A 21007-nucleotide genomic window follows, 5' to 3' on the forward strand; every position below is an offset into this window, starting at 1 on the left:
CCCCCGTACCACATCGGGTCCCCTGCCCCTCGCCAGGAGTGATCCTTGAGTGCAGAGCCAGGAGTAAACCCTGAGCACAGCAGGTGTGGCCCCAAAACCAAAATAATAATAATAATAATAATAATAATAATAATAATAATAAAATGTTTAGGTGCCTCTTCAAACTAAATACATATTTGTATTTTTGTATTTGTTGTGACTCAGATTGAGAATCAGATGTCAAACTGTGTTTTTTTTTTTTATTGAATCACTGTGAGAACAGTTACAAAGCTTTCCAGTCTAAGTCTCTCATACAATGATCAAACACCCATCCCCTCACCAGCGCACACCCTCCACCACCAAGAACCCCAGTATACCCCCATCCCACCCTCCCCCCGCCTATGTGGCAGATGATTTCCACCTTACTCTCTCTCCCCTTTGATCACATTCAATATTTCGACAAAAGATCCATTATTATTATTTGAAATTTTTCCCAACATTCAGAGGAGCAGTCTGAAGTTCTGTAATGATGAGGTATACAAAGGGTCATATAAGAGGAGACTTATGGCCATGCAAGTGTTCTTTGATTCATCGGTCTAAATTCCTGAGAGGCGTTAATTATGACAAGAGGCCACACCCTGGTAGAACTGGGTCCAACTACTCTGGCTCCTGGCCTGGTTTTTGCCTGTTTTTGTCACCAGGCTCTTGGCTGTCATACTCAGAGTTCAACTGGCCTATACTTAGAAATATACTATAAGAGGTAATTTGAAACATTAACTGTAGCCAGACTGTAGGGTGAGAACCTTCTAGAGTTTTTTGTGTAGTTGACTTAAACATAATATGAACAAACAATGATTTATAATTCCCATGTTAACTTCTGGTTTTGTCTTTATAAGGGAATTAGTGAAAACATGAGCTAAGTATGCCTTAGTCATCATTTCCTATAGTATATGCTTACTAGCATTGCAAAGATTCTGAGTAGACCCACAGTAAAGAGATCTCTCCAGCTATATTTTTTGTCTGTTTTTGTGCCACACCTGAAGGTGCTCAGGGCTTACTCCTGGCTCTGGGCCCTGGAATCAATCCTGGCAGGACCACATGCAGTGCTGGGATTCGAACCTGGGTCATCTGCATGTGAGGCAAGCACCCTACCCACTGTACTGCCACTCCCGCCCCATTTCCAACTTTGTTTAACTCCCCATACTTGTATAACTGTTATCTTTTTTCATTAATATTTTACAGAACCAGTGGGTTTCATGGAATGCTCTTTGGGAAGCGGGCTTAGAAATGTGTCTCTTTTCTGATCCAGACTAGAACTTCTCAGTTCTTTTGAGCCTCTTTCATAACTCACGCTGTTTAGCCCCACAAGGTATAGCTGCTGCAGCCAGCTCTGTGGCTGCCCGAGGGATGTTCTTAATGCACTTTGAGCACAGGCAGAAGCTAAGGGTCTATTTTTTCTCATGGTACTACAAAGGGAGCTTATTACCCTTCATGTCCCTTCACTAAATGCTGGTATGGTACTTAATTTGGGGGATGGGGGCAGGTTCATTGAGATATTCATAAGTTATACACTTCATCGGTGCTTTGCTCTATATCCTATTAACATGTCTCCTTTCTGTTTTTCACCTGTGAGCTGTGCTCTGCACTTACATGTTCTGGTGAATCGGGGAAAGGATAAGGGTGATAGTTCAAGTCTCTCATCAAGAAGGATCCCAGGGGCCAGAGTGATAGCACAACGGGTAGGGCGTTTGCCTTGCATGCAGCCAACCCAGGTTCAATCCCCGGCATCCCATATGGTGCCCCGAGCATCACAGGAGTAATTCCTGAGTGCAGAGCCCTGAGCATCACTGGGTGTGACCCAAAAATCAAAAAATAAAAATAAATAAAAAAAGGATCCCATCTCAATTCTCTGACTAGGGGTTGCTTCATTAATTCCTCTGGAGCACCATTATTGGCCCTCACTGGCCATGGAAGCCCAAGCAGCATTCTGCACAATCACGTTATACTCCCTACTCCAGGGGCTTCCTTAGGCATGACTGGTCATTGGATTTCACACCTTATGCCAATGTCCAGTGATCAGTAGTGGTTGCCTGGAGCAGGTGTTCCGGTGGGTTATGAGGCTGAATGCTGGCTCAATTAGAGTGACATGGTTGATTTCCCATGACTGCTGTGAATTTCAGCAGATGAAGCAGCAGGCGTCATACTCTGCTCGCCACCCTGGTGTACTGAGTCATCCTAGGTATTGCAGGTAAAGAACAAAGGAATGGAGACTCTTGGAGATGTTAGCCAGCTCAGCAATCTATTTTGTGGAAGGACAGAAAAAAGGACCTTTTCTGCTTGACCTTCAGCATGGGCTTTTGAAGTAGTGACATGAAGCTAGTCCTTTGGAAATATGACCAGAAGAGAAGGTGCAAGAGGAAGGTTCAAGAGGAGGTCTCACTTGAATGGTTTGCCACGCTTAGATGAAACTATGAAGTCCTTGACCAAAGGAGCAAGAAGGAGTAGACTGCAAGAGGAGACATTTAAGCCAGCAATTAAGGGGAGGGAAAGGCCGTGTCATGGGTTATATGCAGACAGCACCCTTTCTTTTTCCCAGACTAAACAGGCCCAGTTTTTGCCTCCCATCTTATTTTTCAGAGGGTGGTTTCAAAATCTCGCACCATCCTTGCTGCTCCTAGTAGATACTTCTGAGTTTCTTACCCCTAGAACTTGACACAAGCATGTTTATGTGAGCTGAGCAGTCAATTTCTGTGGGCTTCCCTCTACGATGCTGATATCATACTACTGTATTGTCAGTTGAGGTCTAAATATCATATTTAACAATTGTACCTAGTGTTATATTGAACTCAGACACACCTGAAATAGAGTAGCCCCTTGATTTTGCTGTGTAAAGTCAAGGCAAGAACCCACAATCACATCTTGGGCTTGGCAGGCTGCTTATACAAGTAGGGGGTCCACTGGCACTGGTGAGGGTCAGAATCAGACCACCTGTGTGTAGCATCACTCTTGTTCTTAAAGAGCTAGTCGGCTGAGTTTGGCAAGGGAGACTTTCTGGAGGAACCCTACTTGGGGCTTGGTGATTGGGTAGACTAAGGTAGACGTCAAAGAGCTAGTATTTAAGTAGTCAGAAAACCTAATGAAGTTTACCGCATGACATAGCCACCGGGAAAACTGTGTGCTGTTGGGCTGCAGTAACAGAAGTTTGAAATTCAGATATTAGGAGGCAGTAGTCCAGATCTGCACTGGGTCAGTACAGTCTGATGTCCTGTGGTCAGTGCTGATGTTATCCTTTAAGACAGGGAGTAGCTGGAATGATAAAAGGAGTCAAACCAAGTCACATGAGAGTAGTTGGAAGAATTGAGGGCTGTTTGGATACAGACAGTATCAGGGAAAAGCATTTAAAAAAATTACTTATTTTTGTTTTTGTTTTTGGCTCACTGCCAGCGGTGCACAGGGGTCACTTCTGGCTCTGCACTCAGAAATTACTCCTGGCAGTGCTCAGAAGATCATAAGGCTAGCCCAGATCAGCTTCATGCAAGGCAAGAGCCCTACCCACTGTACTAGTGCTCTGGCCCCTTTTTAAAAAAAAGTTATTTATGTGGCGATTTCTCCCAAGCAGTGCTAGGGAGGTGCAGGGCCCCCTCCTAGCAATTCTTGGCCAGCAAGCTTGCAAAGGTCAGTGCTTGCAAGGTCCCAAGAATGCAGTACTGCTCAGCTCTGCTGAGAGTACTGTGGTCACCCCATAGTGCTCAGTTCTTGGGGCCTCCAGTGCTACACCTGGCAGTGCTTGGGGACCATGCACAGTGATGGGGTATGTAACCAGGTCGGCCACTTGAAAGGCAAACTTCTTTTTTTTTTTCTATTTGGGTCACACCTGGCGATGTTCAGGGCTTCCTCCTGGCTCCACACTCAGGAATTACTCCTGGCGGTGCTCAGGGGACCATATGGGATGCTGGGGATTGAACCGGGTTGGCCGCATGCAAGGCAAACGCCCTACCCGCTGTGCTATTGCTCCAGCTCCAAGGCAAACTTCTTGACCCATGTACTTTCTCTCCAGCCCTGGGAAAAGCATTTTAATTTCTCAAATGCCTACACATCTGGAGTTAGGAGAGGAAAGGCAGTTCCTGTTACCTATGGATTTGCAGGAGGGAGTCGGGTGAATACACCCCTACCTCTGGGCCCTCTTGCTTCTTGTCTCTGTGGCAGCAGTTCTTAAACAGGGCCAGTGTCCAAGGCATCAGGAAGACATTTGCCCTCTTTAGAATGCTACAGTCTAAAGAAAAAAGTGAGGAATGCCCTTCTAGCAATACGCATGCCTCTCTTATGTGTGTGTAATATGAAGATGTTCCCCCAGACCCACTATGGAACTTAGTGTGAGCTGTGTTTTCTTGGTTTTCTGTTAATACGCATTTGCCAATGGTTCCTATCTTCCAAAGCAGATCATAAAACGCCACCTTCTTCATACAGTCTCCTCTTTCCTCCATTGAGGCGTGAGTGTGCTCTCCATTACATCCGTCCTATGGCCCTGACGGATCGTCTTCATGTGAAGTTAATGGATGCAGTTATCTTAACTTTGACTCGAATTATGGTTTTAACGGAGGTGGCAAGATATTTCCAAAATGTTTGAACTATCTTGTGAAGTTGACTGGGGAAATCATGTTTGCTTATTTGATGCATGTATGAGCAGAATCCTCGAAAGATAAATAGACTTGGCCATGACACAGCTGAAGGTTGGCACAGCCTCTTCCAGATCCTCACGTGGAGTGCTGATTGCGGGCCCATGATGGTCCCTTCACAACTTCACAGTCCCTTCTCTACTGACTTTTGAGACATCCTATCTTAAGCTCTTGCTATTTCAAATGCCCTTATTTTTCTGTCATCTGTGACAGCTTTCTTTCTAGTAGGTCTAACCAGTCCTTCACCTTCTCTTATCAATTAGGTGCCTCTGTTTAGAATTCTTTTCCCCTTCCTCTGCCTGTACTGCTACCCTGTTCTATAATTTGGGGGATTGGGGTGAGAGTGGACCCAAGCATGGCTCAGGAGACCCAGAGGCCATTTCTAATGATTCTCAGCCAACTGGGCAAGGACTCAAGGATGCTCGGGCCCTGTGGATTATCCAGGCCACCCTGGTGGTACTTGGGGACCTCGAGGGCCACATCTAGAAGTGCTTGGAGAACCATGTGGTACCAGGGATGGAATCAGGGTTGAGCACATGCAAGGCATTTACCTGAACCTCTGTGCAATCTCTCTGTTCCCCTACCTATTCCTAAGTGATCAGCATAAACTTCCCTTCCCAGGAAGCCTTTCCTGACTCTTCTCCTGAGCTCTCATTCAATCCAGAAACCCTCTGGATTTGCACAACTCGATACAGGTGATCCCCTGACTTGTGGTGTCTCCTGTGATGTGTTGTGGTACATGTCTCCTCATCCCAACTCCCCTTTCAACTAAATGGCAGATAGCATCTGCCCCCTGAGGTACAGTCTGGCGAAGACAGGACTTGTGCTTAAGAGACAAAACTACAGAAATTCAGCTGGTACTTTGAAGGATAAGTAAGAGTGGAAGCCAGAGATGCAGCTCAGTGATGGAGCTTTTGCTGCCTGTGTGAGGCCCTGGGTTCGGTTTCACATACTATAGTGAAACTCAGTCTCTGCCAGTAGTGATCCCTGAAGCCCAAGCTGGGAGCAGCTCCTGAGCACTGCTGGATGTGACACAAAGTCAAAATAAATAAATAAATAAAAGAATAAGCAAGAGTGGACAGGAGGAAGTAAAGGGATGCTAAGGAAGGGACCAACAGGTTTCGGAGATGAGGAAGATGAGTGTGAGAGGAATAGAAGGTACGCGTGGGAGCTGTGGGGAATTCACACGGATGCATGGATTGGGGCACTCATTCACTATTTAAAAATTACATTTTGAGGATCTGCTATATACAAGACTATGCCAGAGACAGGGATATCTTTACAGGCTGGGAGGCCAGTAGGAGAGACAGATAGCAAACAAGGTGCCCAAACACAATTACAAATACAAACTGAGACAAGCGATGGAAGAGATAAGACCACACCAGCATGGACGAAGCTATTAGAGTCTCCCACATTACCTCAGGGGTGTGTCAGGTGAGGTGCCTGTGATGTTTAAGGTCAGACCACAGGATGAGGAGGAGCCCAGGGCTCTTCTTACAGGGAGCAAGAGAGCGAGAGTACAGGGGTTAAGGCACTTACCTTGCATCCTGTCCATCCTCGTCCGAATCCTTAGCACCATACATGATCCACCCAAGCATGGCCAGGGGTCACTTCTGAGCACAGAGCTAGGACTAGCCCAGGAAACCAGAAAGAAAGAAGAAAAGTGACATGCAGCTCGGAGAACTGGACCGACAGGTCGAGTGTTTGCTGTGCAGGCAGGAGTCCCAGGTTCAGTCCCACACCACAGGCTGGCAAGCACAGAGCAGCCCCCAGGCAATGCTGGGTGTAGCCTATGGACAAAACTAAGTGAATACAGAGCAAAATAATAAGCCACTTGGCTTCTTGCTTTGAGCTGAGTTGGCCCCGTGATTCCCTCAAAAATTGGTCTTTCTCGGGTGCTGGAGTGATAGCACAGCGGGTAGGGCATCGAACCTACTGGGTTTGATTCCCAGCATCCCATATGGTCCCCTGAGCACCTCCAGGGGTAATTCCTGAGTGCAGAGCCAGGAGTAACCCCTGTGCGTTGCTGGGTGTGACCCAAAAAGAAAAAAAAAAGAGAGAAAAAAAGGTTTTTCTCTCTCTGTTTGCAGCATTAGCTAAGGTTTTAGGAATGAGGGACCATTGAGAGGACATGGAAGGGCCAATTCCGTCTCTCTCCTATTGGTAGCATAGCTCTGCCTGCAAGGTAGCTTTGTTAATAAAAGTTATTAATAAAGAGTTGACTATTGAGTGGGCATAGAAAAAGTTCTGTGCTGTTGGGCTCATCTCATACTGTAGAACTTGCACACTTCGTCCTGGAGATGGAAAACGTATCCTAAGCTCTTGTGGGGAGAGGAGTTCCATCCCGGATGGTCTGTACTTGGAGCATCCGGCATGGAGTTCACCTTCTCCTTACCATAAAAGTCAAATGCTATGGGCTCTCATACCCCAGGGCAGAGCTGCCTGCAGTGGGGAGGCCAGCAGCCACGTGACATGAAGATTACAGCAGCTGGGAGAGGGACCTCCTTTGGGTCGTCCACAGACCCTGACGGGATTCCCCAAGGATATCAGCTTCCAGAAAGTTATCTCAGGGGCCAGAGAGATAGTTCAGTGGGTAGGGCATTTATCTTGCATATTTATCTTGCATGCATCTAGGTTTAGTCCCCGGCACTGTGTGTGTGTATGTGTGTGTGTGTGTGTGTGTGTGTATGTTTCCCCAAGCTGCCCTGATCCCCGAGAAGTAAGAAGTAAGCCCTGACTACTGCCAGGTGTGACCCCAAAATAAACAAACAAAAAGTTTTCTCTACTCTCACCTGGTCTGCTACTTCTAGCCCTGACTCAGAGGAAATCCTAAGTTCAGAAAAAGGTCAAGTGAGGGGTAAGGATATGGAAAGGTGGTGGCAGCCAGTGGTTAGGGGGGAGGAGGGAGAATGACATGAGTGAAGCAGGAGGGCCAGGTTGGACTGTGATATTCAGAGAAGCAAACATTGGCACCAGAGGGAACCAGTAAAGACCCAGAGTTTCGCCGTCTGTCAGCTTCTGACAGAGCCTCCTGTTTCAGGTCCTTCATTGGCTGGGCTGCTGCAGCAAAGCAGACTCCAGGGACACCCACGGCAGGAATTGATTGGAGTATCCTCGATAGGGTGTGGAAGTCAGGGTGCTCTCAAGAGGGCAGTGAGCCCCAGGGCAGGAGCTGTGCCCAGCCCAGGTAGAGTGGCCTGGGTACATTCTAGCCCTACAGCTTTGGTTGTTGACCTTTGGCCAGCCTCCTGATGTCGTTCAAGTTGTTGATAGAATAAATAATATGTGAGGAAATTAATTGTGAATTGCTTCATCATTTCTGAGCTAAGGGTTGACAGTGGGCTTGGTCATTTCTTTCTTCTGTTGGTGGCTCCCAAGAGAGCTTTCGCAGGAGAGGGTGAGATGGAGGATTCTTTCCATCGGCAGAGAAGAAATCCCCTGGCTTCTTGTCAGGGTCTTGGTGAGGCTGGACTCAGGTGGAAGTGCTCCGGGCACCCATTGGTTCCCAGAGGGAATGCCATTGGGTGGGCTGGGGCTGGAGGTGGCTGTGGGTACTGCAGGTCCTATCGGCGGGGTGGGGGGGCGATCTTCCTGGGGAGCCTCCTCTAATGCAAGTGCAGGGGACCCCACTGCTGCGTCAGCACCCTAAGGCCAGTTCTTTGGTCCATGTGGCTACTGTTCTCCCCACAGGTCAGTGAGCTAGAAAAGGAGGCCGTTTCCTGTCTGCTGACCTTCTTCAAGTTTTTATAATATTTTTGTCACGAAAATTCTCAAACATATCCGAGGTAAAGGTAAAATGCAGGTAAAGAATGAATCCCCTATACTCATCACCCACAACTTCAACAGTGATCAACTTGAGGCTAATCTTGTTTCACCTATACCCGCGCCCACCGGGTTGTTTCGAGTTGTCATTTTATCTGTAATCTTCTGTCTTCTCTGTTTCTGAAAACTAGTTAGATCTCAAGGTGTGAGCAGATTCAAACCCAACATTTTTAAATTTTTTATTTTTATTTTTTCAATAGGGGCCTTTCCCGAAGTCCGGTGGGGACAGTCACTTCCAAGCCATTGCCCAGCCTAACTGGTTCAGGAGCCTCCGGGGCTATCCTGAACCGACACCGGACCTGACAGTGCTGGGGGTGGGGGTGGGGGGCCATGCGGAGCCGGGAATAGAACCTGTACGTGCAAGGCATGCGCCCCATCCTTTTGAGCTATCTCATGGGCCCTGATCTAACTTTGCCTGTGAAGGACACTTCTGAGGCGTGCCATGTACTTCCTGCCACTTCACACCAGGAGGTTCGGGACAGGTACTAGCCCTCCTTCCATGGTGCTTGGATCGATTGGTGCTTGGTGCTGTGGTTAGCCTGATCCGATCTCGCCATCACAGATCTTCCCCTCACCTTGTTTTTCAGTAGCCATGGATGGCCATTGCCACAGCCCACCATTTCATCGGGAGTTTCCTTCACGTTTGCACCACAGGTTGCATCTCTGTCCATCCTCTGCTTTTATCCACCCCCCCCACATTCACACCCCCGCAAGATGTCACAGATGCCCCTGGCCCTTTTGTGATGTTGGAGACCGAACCCAGGGCCTTGTGTGTGCGTGGCGTTTGGTTCTGCCACCGAGCCACATCTCCAGTCCCCTAGATCCGCTTTTTCTACCACTGTCCTTTGCCCTACTCCATCCTTTCCTTCCTTATCAATGTATGATGACCCTCTTGGGGCCCCGAGATGAGTCTGTGGCGTAAGGAAGGCGCTTACCCTTCAAGAGTGGGAGTTGTGATCCCAAGCCCTAGAGCTGCCATATACGCTGAGGTCATTGCGACCCCATTATGTACGACTCCCAGTGAGATGGGCTGGAAGATGGGTTAGTGGATCAGAGTGCTTCCCCGGCAAGGACTCGGCCACAGGTTCATACCTTGGTGCTGCCTCCATGAGCTAAGAAGCCCCTGATGACCCTGCTGTTGGGGATCCCCAGTGAGGAAGGGCCCGGAAGATGTTCAGTGACTTTGAAGGCTGTGCATGCACCACGCTTAGATCCTGAGTGCCCCCAGGTCCACCCTGCAGACTGGTGTTTGTACAGAGAGCTCTCCTGGGAGATTCCTGTGGAGAGAGCTTCCTCCTGGAGCTCCTGAGGCGGCCCTTGGTCACCCCTGCCAGGGCCCGGGTTGCCCGTGCTGCGGGAGCCGAGGCCAGCAGAGAGGGTGCGACAGGACTGGGCTCTGTTTACCTTCCCAGGGATTTCTGAGCAGCCTTCTTCTATGCCGAGAGGGTCTTTCCCACATTGCCTGAACTTCCTGCCCCAGGCTGGACCCTGGCAGGGACCCAAGCCTGGTTTCCTGTTTAGCTGGGCCGTGAGGCTGGGAACAGTTGGGCGGTTCCAGCGTGCCGAGGCACTCTTTCCTGTCCGGCCCAGCCCAGCGTCCAAGAAGGTGGCAGGGACACGGCTCGGCTACCACCACCCAGGACCTGAGCAATCCTGTGCTGCCCAGGGTCCACTTCCACATCTGTCCTCACAAGAGGCCCTGGAGAGACCAGCGTGTGTGTGTGTGTGTGTGCGCGCGCGCACACACGTGTGTACACGCACAAGCTCCAGATACACACAGTACATGGACTATGGGATCTGTAGGTTTCTTTCTTTCTTTTTCCTTTTGGGCCATGCACTAGTGGTGTTCAGGGCTGACTCCTGGTGGGGTTCAGGACTCTTATGTGGTACCGGGGATCACACTGGGGTCACTTTGTGATAGGCAAGTGCCATCATTCCTGCACTGTCCCTCCGGCCCACTGTGGGTGTTGTGAACAGCCATGTAGGAAGGCACCCCGAGGTGGGGAGCAGCTGCCTGCACACCGCTACTGCCCATGGGGGTGCCACATTTCCACCCCCCAACCCACAAGCTGTTAGTTCCTCCCTCGCTCTAACACAATGGGGAATCTGATGTGACAGGAAGTAGGAAAGGTGGAGGCTGATTAGAGGCCTGGCCGGGTGGCAGCCAGAGAGCACGCAGGGTTCTGCTGTGACGGCCCAATGCCCAGGACAGGATTTCTGATGGGCTCCTATCCCTGGGTGCCCCCACCACCACACCCTCCTTTGGACTGGTTTTCCCCGGGCAGAGTAGATCATCCAGAGGCCTCATTCTGTTTTGGGGAAAGACATATTGCAAGATTGCTTCCTTGCCTCCCTCTCCTGGGCAGCCACACGGGTTTTCTGTTCAGTGCTACCCCCTTCATCTCTATGAAAGGAGAGATTAGAGCAAAATATTGCCAGCTAGCAGGGATGCCCAGGGTGGGCCCTTGAATTTCAGCAGCCTCTTTCTCTAAATGGAAGGACTCAGTTTCCTCTCTCCATTTTTTTTTTCACTTCCCTGGCTCTGGTGCTCAGACGTTTATTTGTGGTGTTTGCTGAGGGCCACCCATTAGGCTGAGATGCTCCCACACCTGGCCACAGTGCTCGCTGAGAGTCACACCCCTTTAGTTGTGGTTCTTGCACCCGTGCCTGCTAAGGGTCACACTCTATAGTTGTAGTGTGTGCACACACCTGACCACAGTAGGCTGACAATTGCTTGTTACACCAGAGATCACAGTCAGTCAGCACAGCTGCCGGGATCACCCTGAGCACATGTGGGGGCCCCAGAGATGGAACTTGCAGCCTCGCACTTGTGGTGCAGGTATTCTTAAGCCATGAGCTACCGCCGGGCTCCTAAAGACTGAAGTCCTCAAGGTGCCTGGGAGGTCTTACTCTTGCCTTTCTCTCCAGCTCACCTCAGACCCCCCGAGCCCCATCGTTGCATTCACCCTCACCAGCTTGTCTTCCTACTCCCTGATCCCACAGATCCCCATCTGCTTTAGGACCCCTGAGTGTGTCGTTACCTCTCCCCAGGCCCTTTCCCTCGTCTTTGTCCTTTTTTGGGCTTTTGTTAGCTTGGGGTCTTACTCTACCTCAGATCTTGGCTCAATTATAATTTCTTCCTGGAACTGAAGACTTACTTGAAGTGATCTTCTCCTTGTTGCACTGTTTTCAATAATAATTTCAGGTGTGTTTCAAGGATTGCTCTACTCACATGGGTCCTTTCTATCTTTTCTTCCTTCCTTCCTTCCTTCCTTCCTTCCTTCCTTCCTTCCTTCCTTCCTTCCTTCCTTCCTTCCTTCCTTTCTTTCTTTCTTTCTTTCTTTCTTTCTTTCTTTCTTTCTTTCTTTCTTTCTTTGTCTTGGGGTGACACCTGACAGTGCTCAGCACTTAAATCCTGACTCACGCTATACTCAGGTATCACTCCTGGAAGGCTGGGTGGGGGTGGGGGGCTGAGGATTGAAACCTTAATGTGCTGCATGCAAGGCAAGCACTCTACCCACTGCAGCATCTCTCTGGCCCCACATGAGTCCTTCTGAAGGCTGTTTTGTAAAGGCAGACACCATACCTATTTTCACTTCCCGTGATATCTGCAGTGCCTTACAAGGTGCCCCACACATAGTAGACAGCCACTGACTGTCAAATGAATGACTGAGTTCATTTCTCCTTTACCTTTAAGTCCTATGCCATATCTTACCATAGAGTTCAACTATATACCGATTACCAGGTGTTCATGAGCATTTATTTCATGTCTGACATCACACACACACACACACACACATACACTCACACGTTTAATCTTTTCAACAATATGAAGGTTTTCCTCTAATCTCCAGAGAAGGCTCACTAGACCCCAGGTCACACAGCTGAGGCGTTCAGGAGCTTAACCATGACACGACACTGCCCCCTTTTGGCAGTTTGGAGAGTTGTCGGTGTGCCCAGCCTTCTCTTTCTGGAGGGAGGTTGGTTTCCACTCTATATCAGTGCTTTTTAGAAGCTAACGCCCACGAAACCATAGCTTGGTTTCTGCCCTCCTGCTTTGGGGCCAGCCTGTGGAAGGACTCAGGAAAGGAAATTCCACCTGTCCATGTCAGAGTCTCAGGTGCATGTGGCTCAGGACTCATTTCCCTTGTTTGTTGGCCTTTATTAGGGCTTAATGCAATCTCCTGTTTGAAAGAGCAGAGGGGCCAGCAGCTGAAATGGCCTGATCAGCAGTGTCCTGAGGAGTAAGCTTGGCCTGATTCACAGCCTAGGAAAAACCACCCCAAGGGGGAGAGCTTGGCTGTCTTTGTTGTTGTTGTTGTGATTTAGTCACTCAAGATGAACAGAAATTGGAAAATCCAGACTCAGTAAGAAAGAGGCAATATCAGGGTTGGGGCGATAGCACAGTGGGTAGGGCATTTGCCTTGCACGTGACCAACCCGGGTTCCCCGATTCCCAGCGTCCCGTATGGTCCCCTGAGCACTGCCTGAGTGCAGAGCCAGGAGGTAACCCCTGTGCATCGCCAGGTGTGACCCAAAAAGAAAAAAAAAAGGCAATATCTCCTGCTGTTGATTAGAAAATCTTAAATTAATTGATATCCCAAACTCCTTTTAGTAGCCAGGGAAGTTCAGCTGGTGAGTGCTTTAGAAGGAAACAGAGCATGAGTGAGCAACATAAAATAAAACCCCATTCCAGTTGTTGTCTGTGTTTGTCATGTGTAAAGTATCTTACACACATTATTTCATTTTCATAACAGATCATTCAAAGTAGGTAATATTGGGGCCTTGCATGGAGCTGATTTCATTTGGATCTCTGGCACCTTGTGGCCCTCTGAACATCACAGGGTGTAATCCTGACACCCCCCAGCACGGCAGAGGGTGGCCATGGAGGTTCCTGGACACAGGGTGGCCCAGGCAATCCCAACATCCAGGGGCCCTGGTGTTAAACTGCTGGTCTGGTTAGCTGATAACTATAGGACAGGACCCTCCTGAGTACCATTTGGGAGCCCCCTACCCCAAAATAGATCATGCCATACCCATAGAAAGGAAAGGGGCAGGGCTGGAGTGACAGCACAGTGGGTAGGGCATTTCCCTTGCACGCAGCCGAACTGGGTTCGATTCCCAGCATCCCATATGGCCCCCTGAGCACCGCCAGGGGTAATTCCTGAGTGCAGAGCCAGGAGTAACCCCTGTGCATTGCCAAGTGTGACCCACAAAGCAAAAAAAAAAAAAAAAAGAAAGGAAAGGGGCATGAAGAAACTTGCCAAATGGCATACAGCCATCAGGTCTTAGAACTAATCTAGAGCTTTCTCCCTTTTTCGGTGGTGATTGGTGGGGCCAACCACACTGGTCAGTACTCCACAGGGATACTACTCCTGGCTCCGTGCTCAGGGGTTACCCAGCCAATGGCAGGGCAAGCACCTTAACCCCTGCACTATCTTTCTGGCTGGCCTCTAACCAAAACTTTCTCTAGTCCTCCCTGCACTCTTTCGGTAAGCAGCTGCATATTCACAACCTCCCTGGAACATGCACGTCCATCCATCTCCTCAGCAATTCCACTAGAACGTATTCAAGTAAAGAAAGGATCAGGGGCCGGAAGGATGCTCAGTGGACTGCGTGTGTGCTTGCAGGAGGTTCCATCCCCCATGCCACCTGGAGCCAGCCCCTGCACAGAACCAGAAGCAGCCCCTGAATTCCACTTGATGGACCTCCCCCAAAAAGAAAAAACTGTAATACAAATATGTAAAGGCTTTTAAAAAGCAATATAATCTTTATAGATATATGATACTATAGTAGTTTAATAGCTACTTTATAATAAAAGGAGGAAAAGAAAAATATATAAATTTTACCAATGTACATTGATCAACTAAACCATGGCACAGAAGATATATAATCAGCTACCTTTTTGTTTGTTTACTTATTTGGGAGGAGGGTTGGGCTGATGGCGCGCAGGGACTACTGCCAGGTCTGTGCTTGGGTCATTCCTGGTCAGGGACCATTGGATTGGACGGAGTCAGACACATGCAAGGCAAAGCGCCGAAATCTCTGTCCTATCTCTCCGGCCCTCAGCTTTTAGGAGGAGGAGGCAAGATTTAATATGGATTGACACATTGGGCCTGGAGAGATAGTACGGCAAGTAGGGTGCTTGCCTTGTATGCAGCCGAACCAGGTTTAATTCCTGAAATCCCATATGGTCCCTTGAACACAAACAGGAGTAATTCCTGAGTGAAGAGCCAGGAGTAACCCCTCAGCACTATCAGATGTGGCCTCAAAGCAAAAAAAAATACATATATATATATATATATAAAATATGTTCCAGATAAACATTTTTATTGTAATAGAACGTAAATACATTTAAAAAATAAAATACAAATAACATAAAAGTTGCCATCTTCACATACATTTGGGGTATGGGTTACCTGATTCATCTCATTCTCTTTTAAATTGTGCACTTGATTACTTATTTAAAAGCCTGAACATGTACAGTAAACTGACCAACACTTCTGACAGGAGAACTTTCATGATTTCCTGTATATTTTAATGTTTAGTGACAAACCAGTGTTACTTTTTCCCTAATAATTTTTTTCCATTTTAGGAAACGAATGCTCAAAATTCATGCTCTTTCTACTGTATCGTACATACCTGCCCAGCAAATAAAGCTTTTGCCTTATAGTTCCCATATTTTGCAGTCAGGGAGGTGGACTGATAAGTTGGTGAGATGAATAAGCTATGGAAACACTGCCAAGATACCTTTCTGCCACTTCTTGGGCCCTTTGGGGGTGGGGCTCCACACCCAGCAGTGCTCAGGGGTGTGACCTATGAGGCCATATGAGGTATCAGGTTTCCAACCACTGTTGAGGCCACAGTTGCATGTAAGGCAAATGCCTTAACCTCTGTACTCTCCAGGCCTTCTCCGGCCATTTCTGTACCTGCCAGGCACCCCCAGTTTTGGTCAGTCATCCATAACTCAATTCTTCACTTCATTAAGTTCTGCAGAGCCTGTAGGTTGTGGGAGACAGGGTGTTTCCTTAGAGCAGAAAATGCAGTGTTCAGAGAGACTCCTGACTCTTACCTTTTGCCAATTTGCCTTCACCATAAAAGAAAAGCAAGGGAACAAAATTATTCTTCATTCCCCACTGACTGACGTGTCAGCATTGAATGCTTCCCTTGGCTTCTGGCCTCTCCCTATTAGTGTTCTTGTTCTTTGCCATTTTCAAGATGGACTTTTAAGATGGTGGAGTGGGCAAAGGGCTGGGAACCAGGTCCCGGCTAGAGGACTTCAGGGGGGCTGCTCAGCGTTTCAGGCCATTAGCTCTCTTCTGTGTGTAATCCAGACAAATAGCAGGTGCTGGGTGTCCAGGGCAGTGAAACTACTAGGCAGTGGTCATGTTGTCATTTCACATCTGTCCGAGCCCATAGAAAGAACAGCCCCAGGAGTGAAGCATTAGACAGGCGCTAGACACTGCGTGCTATGATGTGTAGATCGTCCAAGGACAGCAGTACCACCTGGTAGAGGAAGAGACTTGCCATGCATACGTGGGAGCAGGGGGTGTATTGGAAATGGCTGTACTTTCTCAGTTTTGCTTTGAACCTAGAACTGCTCTTAAAATAAAAAAAAAGTGGGGGGGGTGCAGAGAGTACAGGGGTGTTTTAAGGTGTTTGCCCTGCACATGCCCAACCTGGGTTTGATCCCAGCACCCCATTTGGTCTCCCAAGCCTTGCCAGGAGTCAGATTGAGCACTGCTGGGCGTACCTCCCCCCCACCACACACACCCCCAAATAAGTCAAGTCCAGGCCAGAGAAGTGTCTCAAAGAGCTGGAGCATGTACTTTACATACAGGAGGCCTGGGTTCTATCCCCAGCACTACACAGCCCCCCTGAGCATCTGCTGCAGGAGTAGTTCTAGAACAGCACCAGATGTGGCCCAACACTCCCTCTTAAAAAAAAAAAAAGAAAAATAGAGAAAAAAATTAATAATAAAATAAAATTCAAGGTCATGAAAGTCAAGAAAAGACTGAGAAGCCAAGAAGACTAAGGAGCTATGTCAATTAAGTGAAGTATGGATCCTGGAACAGAAAAGGAAGATGAATGGAAAAGGTGGAGAAATTTGTAAAGAAAAAAAAAATCTGTGGTTTAGTTGATAATACCAATTTGCTTAAGCACCAGATTTTGTAATATTAGGGGAGACTGGTGAAGGTATGTCAGGGCTCTGCACTCTTTGTAACACCTCTGTAAATACAAAATTATAAAATTATTCCAAAATAAAAGTTTCAAATGGCCCCTTATTTTCTTCTTCATTTATTTAATGCGGAAAGTGGTTGTGCTGTTAACAAGATATGGATAGTGGCAAGTGAAACACCAGGGGAGAGGAAGACCAAGACAGCCGTGGAAGCACTAGGGAGTAGGAAATATGAGTTTGTAGCTCCAGAGAGATTAGAGATAGAAACAGAGGAAACTGAGAGCCATCACTTAGGTGGGGGAGGGCGGGGTAGTGGAGGACTTTTATTATTCTATTTCTACATGTGAGAAGAAGTGGAAAGAGCCAGTGATCACACTGGGGAGAGCACCTGTGTCTAAAATACAAGAGGAGGTGCAGTAGAGAAAAGGGTTAAAACGGATAAAGAGACCAATTTCGTAAATGATGAATTCCTATAAAGACCTGGCCAATAAGAAAATCACCTGAAAACTCAGCACCACTGAGATTTAACTAGCCCACTGCTGACTTCATAACAGCATGACTCCAACTATATTAATTTTAAAGCATTTAGTACATTCATATAGATATATGGTGAGGTGTCGGTGTGGTGGATGTAGAAATCAAGTGTCCAGGATTCAGATGGAGCAGAACAGGCTTACCCACACCAGGCAAATTGATTTGTGTGGTACCAGGGGAAGGAGAGTGGGGTATTCTTGGGCAGAGAGGCAGAAAACATTGTCCAAAGGTCCAGTGGGCCAAAGGACGTCATCACAAATATCAAAAACAAGAGACAGACTTGACCATAGATCGCCCCTGCTGTCTCCTGTCTGCAGAGCTCAGGCCCAAAGCAAGAAGCGCTAGACTGCTTCTCCCCTTCTGTGCCAGGACACCATCCTGTTTCCCAAGGCCCAGACAATCCACGGTGATCTGGAACATTAGACCAGACGGGAAATGGAGTGGAACTTACTCATTCTCTTCAGCTCTTTTCTGAGGTGGAGAATCAGCTACAGCTTTAAAGTAGGCATGAAGCAGTGCTACGGAATATTTTCCAGGAGGGGAAAATATGTGTATAAATAAGGCCACCCCTTACTTCCTGCGTGTATTTTATTACCATGTGCTAGGTAGTGCAGTAAGAACTTGATATACATGGACACAGTTAGTCCTCCCACTAACCCTATGAAATGAGGATTGTGGTTTCTCCCCTGTTGCAGATGAAAAGCTGTGATCTGGAGCAGTTAAAGATTTGATTAAAACCACACAGACAAGTTAATGGGAGATGTAGGACTTACTTCAAAACTCATACTTTTGGGGGTTTTCTTGGGGGGGAGAGGTGGTGTTGGGTTATTCCTGGCTATGCTCAGGAATCACCCTTGGCTGGCTTAGAGACCATAAGCGGTGCTGGGGATCGAACTTGACTACATCCAAGGCAAGTATCTTATCCACTGTACTATCTCCCTGCCCATATCCCGCCCCCAACTCATGCTCTTAACCACTGGACTATACTGCCTCTTCTGCTACTCACCTATGCGCACGCGTGCACACACACAGACCTAGGCCATCTGCCAGCGACTGACAGAGCTCTAGATGGTGCAGCTAAGGGTGAATTTCTTTTCTTTTTGTTCCCTTTCCTTTTCCCTTGCTACTGCTATTGATGTGGTGACCAGGGGCCATGCATGCTTGGTTGTGGTGTTCCTGCATTGGCCTCTGCTCACTGGGCATCCCACTCATGCAGTTGTGACCCCTCCCCACATTCTGGTTGCAGTGCTTGTAGGGGCTGCTGTGGTGCTCATGTGTGTATGTGTGTGTGTGTGTGTGTGTGTGCGTGCCGGGGGTCAGATTCGTGACCACAGTGCTCACATGTCTTAAGTTCTGGTGCTCTGATCCTACACACCATGGCAGCCACTGGAGCCCAGACGGCAGAGAGACCACACTTGGCACTGAGGACAGCGCCAGGGACCAACTCCTCCTACTTAGATGGAGACGCTGTTAGCCGCGGGGCCGTCTCCCAGGCTCCCTGTTTTCTTCTTTTGTGTTCCATTTGTTTTCTTTTTACAGTGACTTTTTTTTTTCCACCTTGAATTCAGAAAAGAAAATTGATTCTGTTTATATAAGTTTGAAGTTTGGCTGCTTCACCGTCCTTCTGTCAGATCCAGGATAGAACACAAAGCAGGTGCATCCTGCTCAAGCGCAGACGAAGGGGACCCTACCTTCCCCGCAGCAGGACGGGCTGTGCTGTGACCAGCAGACTGGGGGCCGGTCGGGTACACGTGTGTGTCTGTGTGTGTGTGCGTGTGTGCGTACATGCAGTGGCCACTGTGGGGAGGAGGTGCCACATAGTCTGGGACTTGCCACGTGGAGAGCTCGCTCCCTCTCCTGTCGCAACCTTGTCCCTGCGCCAGGACTCCTTAGCCCTGGGCTTCCATGGGACTGGGTGGGAGGTGTTTTTGCACAGACACTGAGATCCTCAGCCTCACCAGCCCTTGCTGAAAATCTGATCAGAGCCAGGCTGCTGGCGTGAAGCCCAGGCAGACACAGAGAGAGCGGAGTTATACGGCAGGGCTTCAGGCCCTGAGGGTCACCGGTCCATGCGGGCGTTTGGCCTCAAGGATGGACAGAGAGGGGCCAGCAGCGCTTACGGTTGGCCTTCCCACAGGGCTCCGGGCCAGAGTCTCCAAGTCTCCAAGGCGGAGGCCGTTCAGAACCCTGGAGAGCTCCGAGATGAGCCTGGTCTGTGCCGGGTCCCTGAGCTCTGCTCCCTTCCCACACGGGGCTCAGCTTCTCCTTCCAGGATCAGCCCCGTGTATCCCAGAACTCCTTGTGCCCTCTGGCCCCGGCCCTCTTTCCCGCTTCCACATCTGTGCTAACAGCTCTTTGGTGAGGCCACCATCCTTCTGAAGGTGAAATGAGCTTTCAAGACAACAGTGTCATCTCCCGAGCTGCCCCCCCCCCCCCCCGCCCCCCAGCCAGGGCCTGAAGGACTCTAGGCAGAAGGGAGGGCCGGAAGAGTCTCATGGAACAAGGGCATGTTTAAAGAGCTTTTGTCTTTAATAACACGGAGTTCAGCTTCCATCTGGAACTCATGGTGGGGGGTGGGGGGGGGCAGGCAGGAAGCACCGGAAGCTAAGGAGGAGCGCTGAGCCGGAACCTTGTGTGGGCTGCCACAGCACCTGCCGTTAAGCAGCAGGGGTGCACTTGATTTCAAGGGGTTTTTCTCTGTTAAGGGGAAGGGCATTGATGTACTTAGGTAAAGGGGACAGGCAGAACACAGAGGAGTGGATGTGAAACAATTGGGTCTGGTGGCTCCTGCCTGGACCCCCACCCCAGGCCATGTATGTGGCTCCCAGGGCGAGGAGAGTTGAGGTAGCCCTGTAGAGGAGCAGGGCGATTCTCCCGAAACATCTGAAGGGAGAGGTGTGTGTGAGGAGCCGAAATTATCTACTAGGAATTAACATTTTCAGCTGGAAGTTCCTCCTCTACCTCCTGGTCTCTTCCAGAGTTGAATAAACCAGGGCCCCCACACAGATTTTTGTGCTCTCACTTTAAGATTCCCTGGGGAGGGGCTGGAGCAATAGTACAGCAGGCAGGTTGGGCATTTGCCTTGCACGCAGCCAACCCAGGTTCGATCCTCAGCATCCTATATGGTCCCCTGAGCACCACCAGGAGTAATTCCTGAGTGCTGAGCCAGGAGTAACCCCTGAGCATCACCGGATGTGACCAAAAATACCAAAGGGGGGAACAAAAAAAAGATTCTCCTGGGAGGGACCAGAAAAATAGTACAGAAGCTAAAGTGCTGTCCTTGGTTGTGCCATCCCTGGCACCACATTGTCGTCTGAGCATCGCTTGCTGCAGCCTTGGAAGTCCCCAAGCAAGATTAGCCTTGGGCCTCTGGGCACTCCCAGGATCACCAGCACCACAGAGCTTGAGGAGCACATCCTTGGGGCCTCACCCTGAACTACAGGCCCGGTTGGCTGAGCATCACCGGAACACACCCCCTCCCCCCAGTTTTAGAAGACTGAAAATAAACAAACAAAAAAGATTGCACGGGGAGCCAGGTTTGTGACTCCGTGGTAGAGCACCTGACATGCCCCACTGTGTAAGGCCCAGGTACCAGCCCCTGCACCTGAGTAAACACAGCAATAAAGCTCGCCCGAGCTGCTGAGCGAGGAGGGACGCGAGTCCACGTAGATAAAGACTGTGAAAACACTCGCCATCCCGTTTCCCGAAGCTAACCCCACTCTGGGCCTGGGTTAAGGCCCCTCCTGCTTCCTGGACATGGTTGTCTTCAGCTCCCATAAACTCCCGGGGCCCTTCCTGAAGACACCCACTGAGCCCAG

At 49.1% G+C, this 21007-nt stretch overlaps 1 protein-coding gene across 10 annotated transcripts in view; it reads left to right on the forward strand.

Annotated features, from left to right (window-relative positions):
• FAM219A (family with sequence similarity 219 member A) overlaps positions 1-21007 on the forward strand; it is a 52103-nt gene that overhangs the window by 6911 nt on the left and 24185 nt on the right. For 2 of the 10 annotated variants that reach the window (XM_055124019.1, XM_055124014.1), the window contains exon 2: positions 8346-8457. The exons of the other annotated variants lie outside the window; for them this stretch is intronic. In XM_055124019.1, the coding sequence (XP_054979994.1) occupies positions 8452-8457 (6 nt within the window). In that variant the 5' untranslated portion in view covers positions 8346-8451. The remainder of the gene's footprint in view (positions 1-8345; positions 8458-21007) is intronic. 10 annotated transcript variants of the gene reach the window in all.

The sequence above is a fragment of the Sorex araneus genome, chromosome 1, assembly GCF_027595985.1.
Source record: "Sorex araneus isolate mSorAra2 chromosome 1, mSorAra2.pri, whole genome shotgun sequence".
In the NCBI taxonomy this organism is placed as follows: domain Eukaryota; kingdom Metazoa; phylum Chordata; class Mammalia; order Eulipotyphla; family Soricidae; genus Sorex; species Sorex araneus.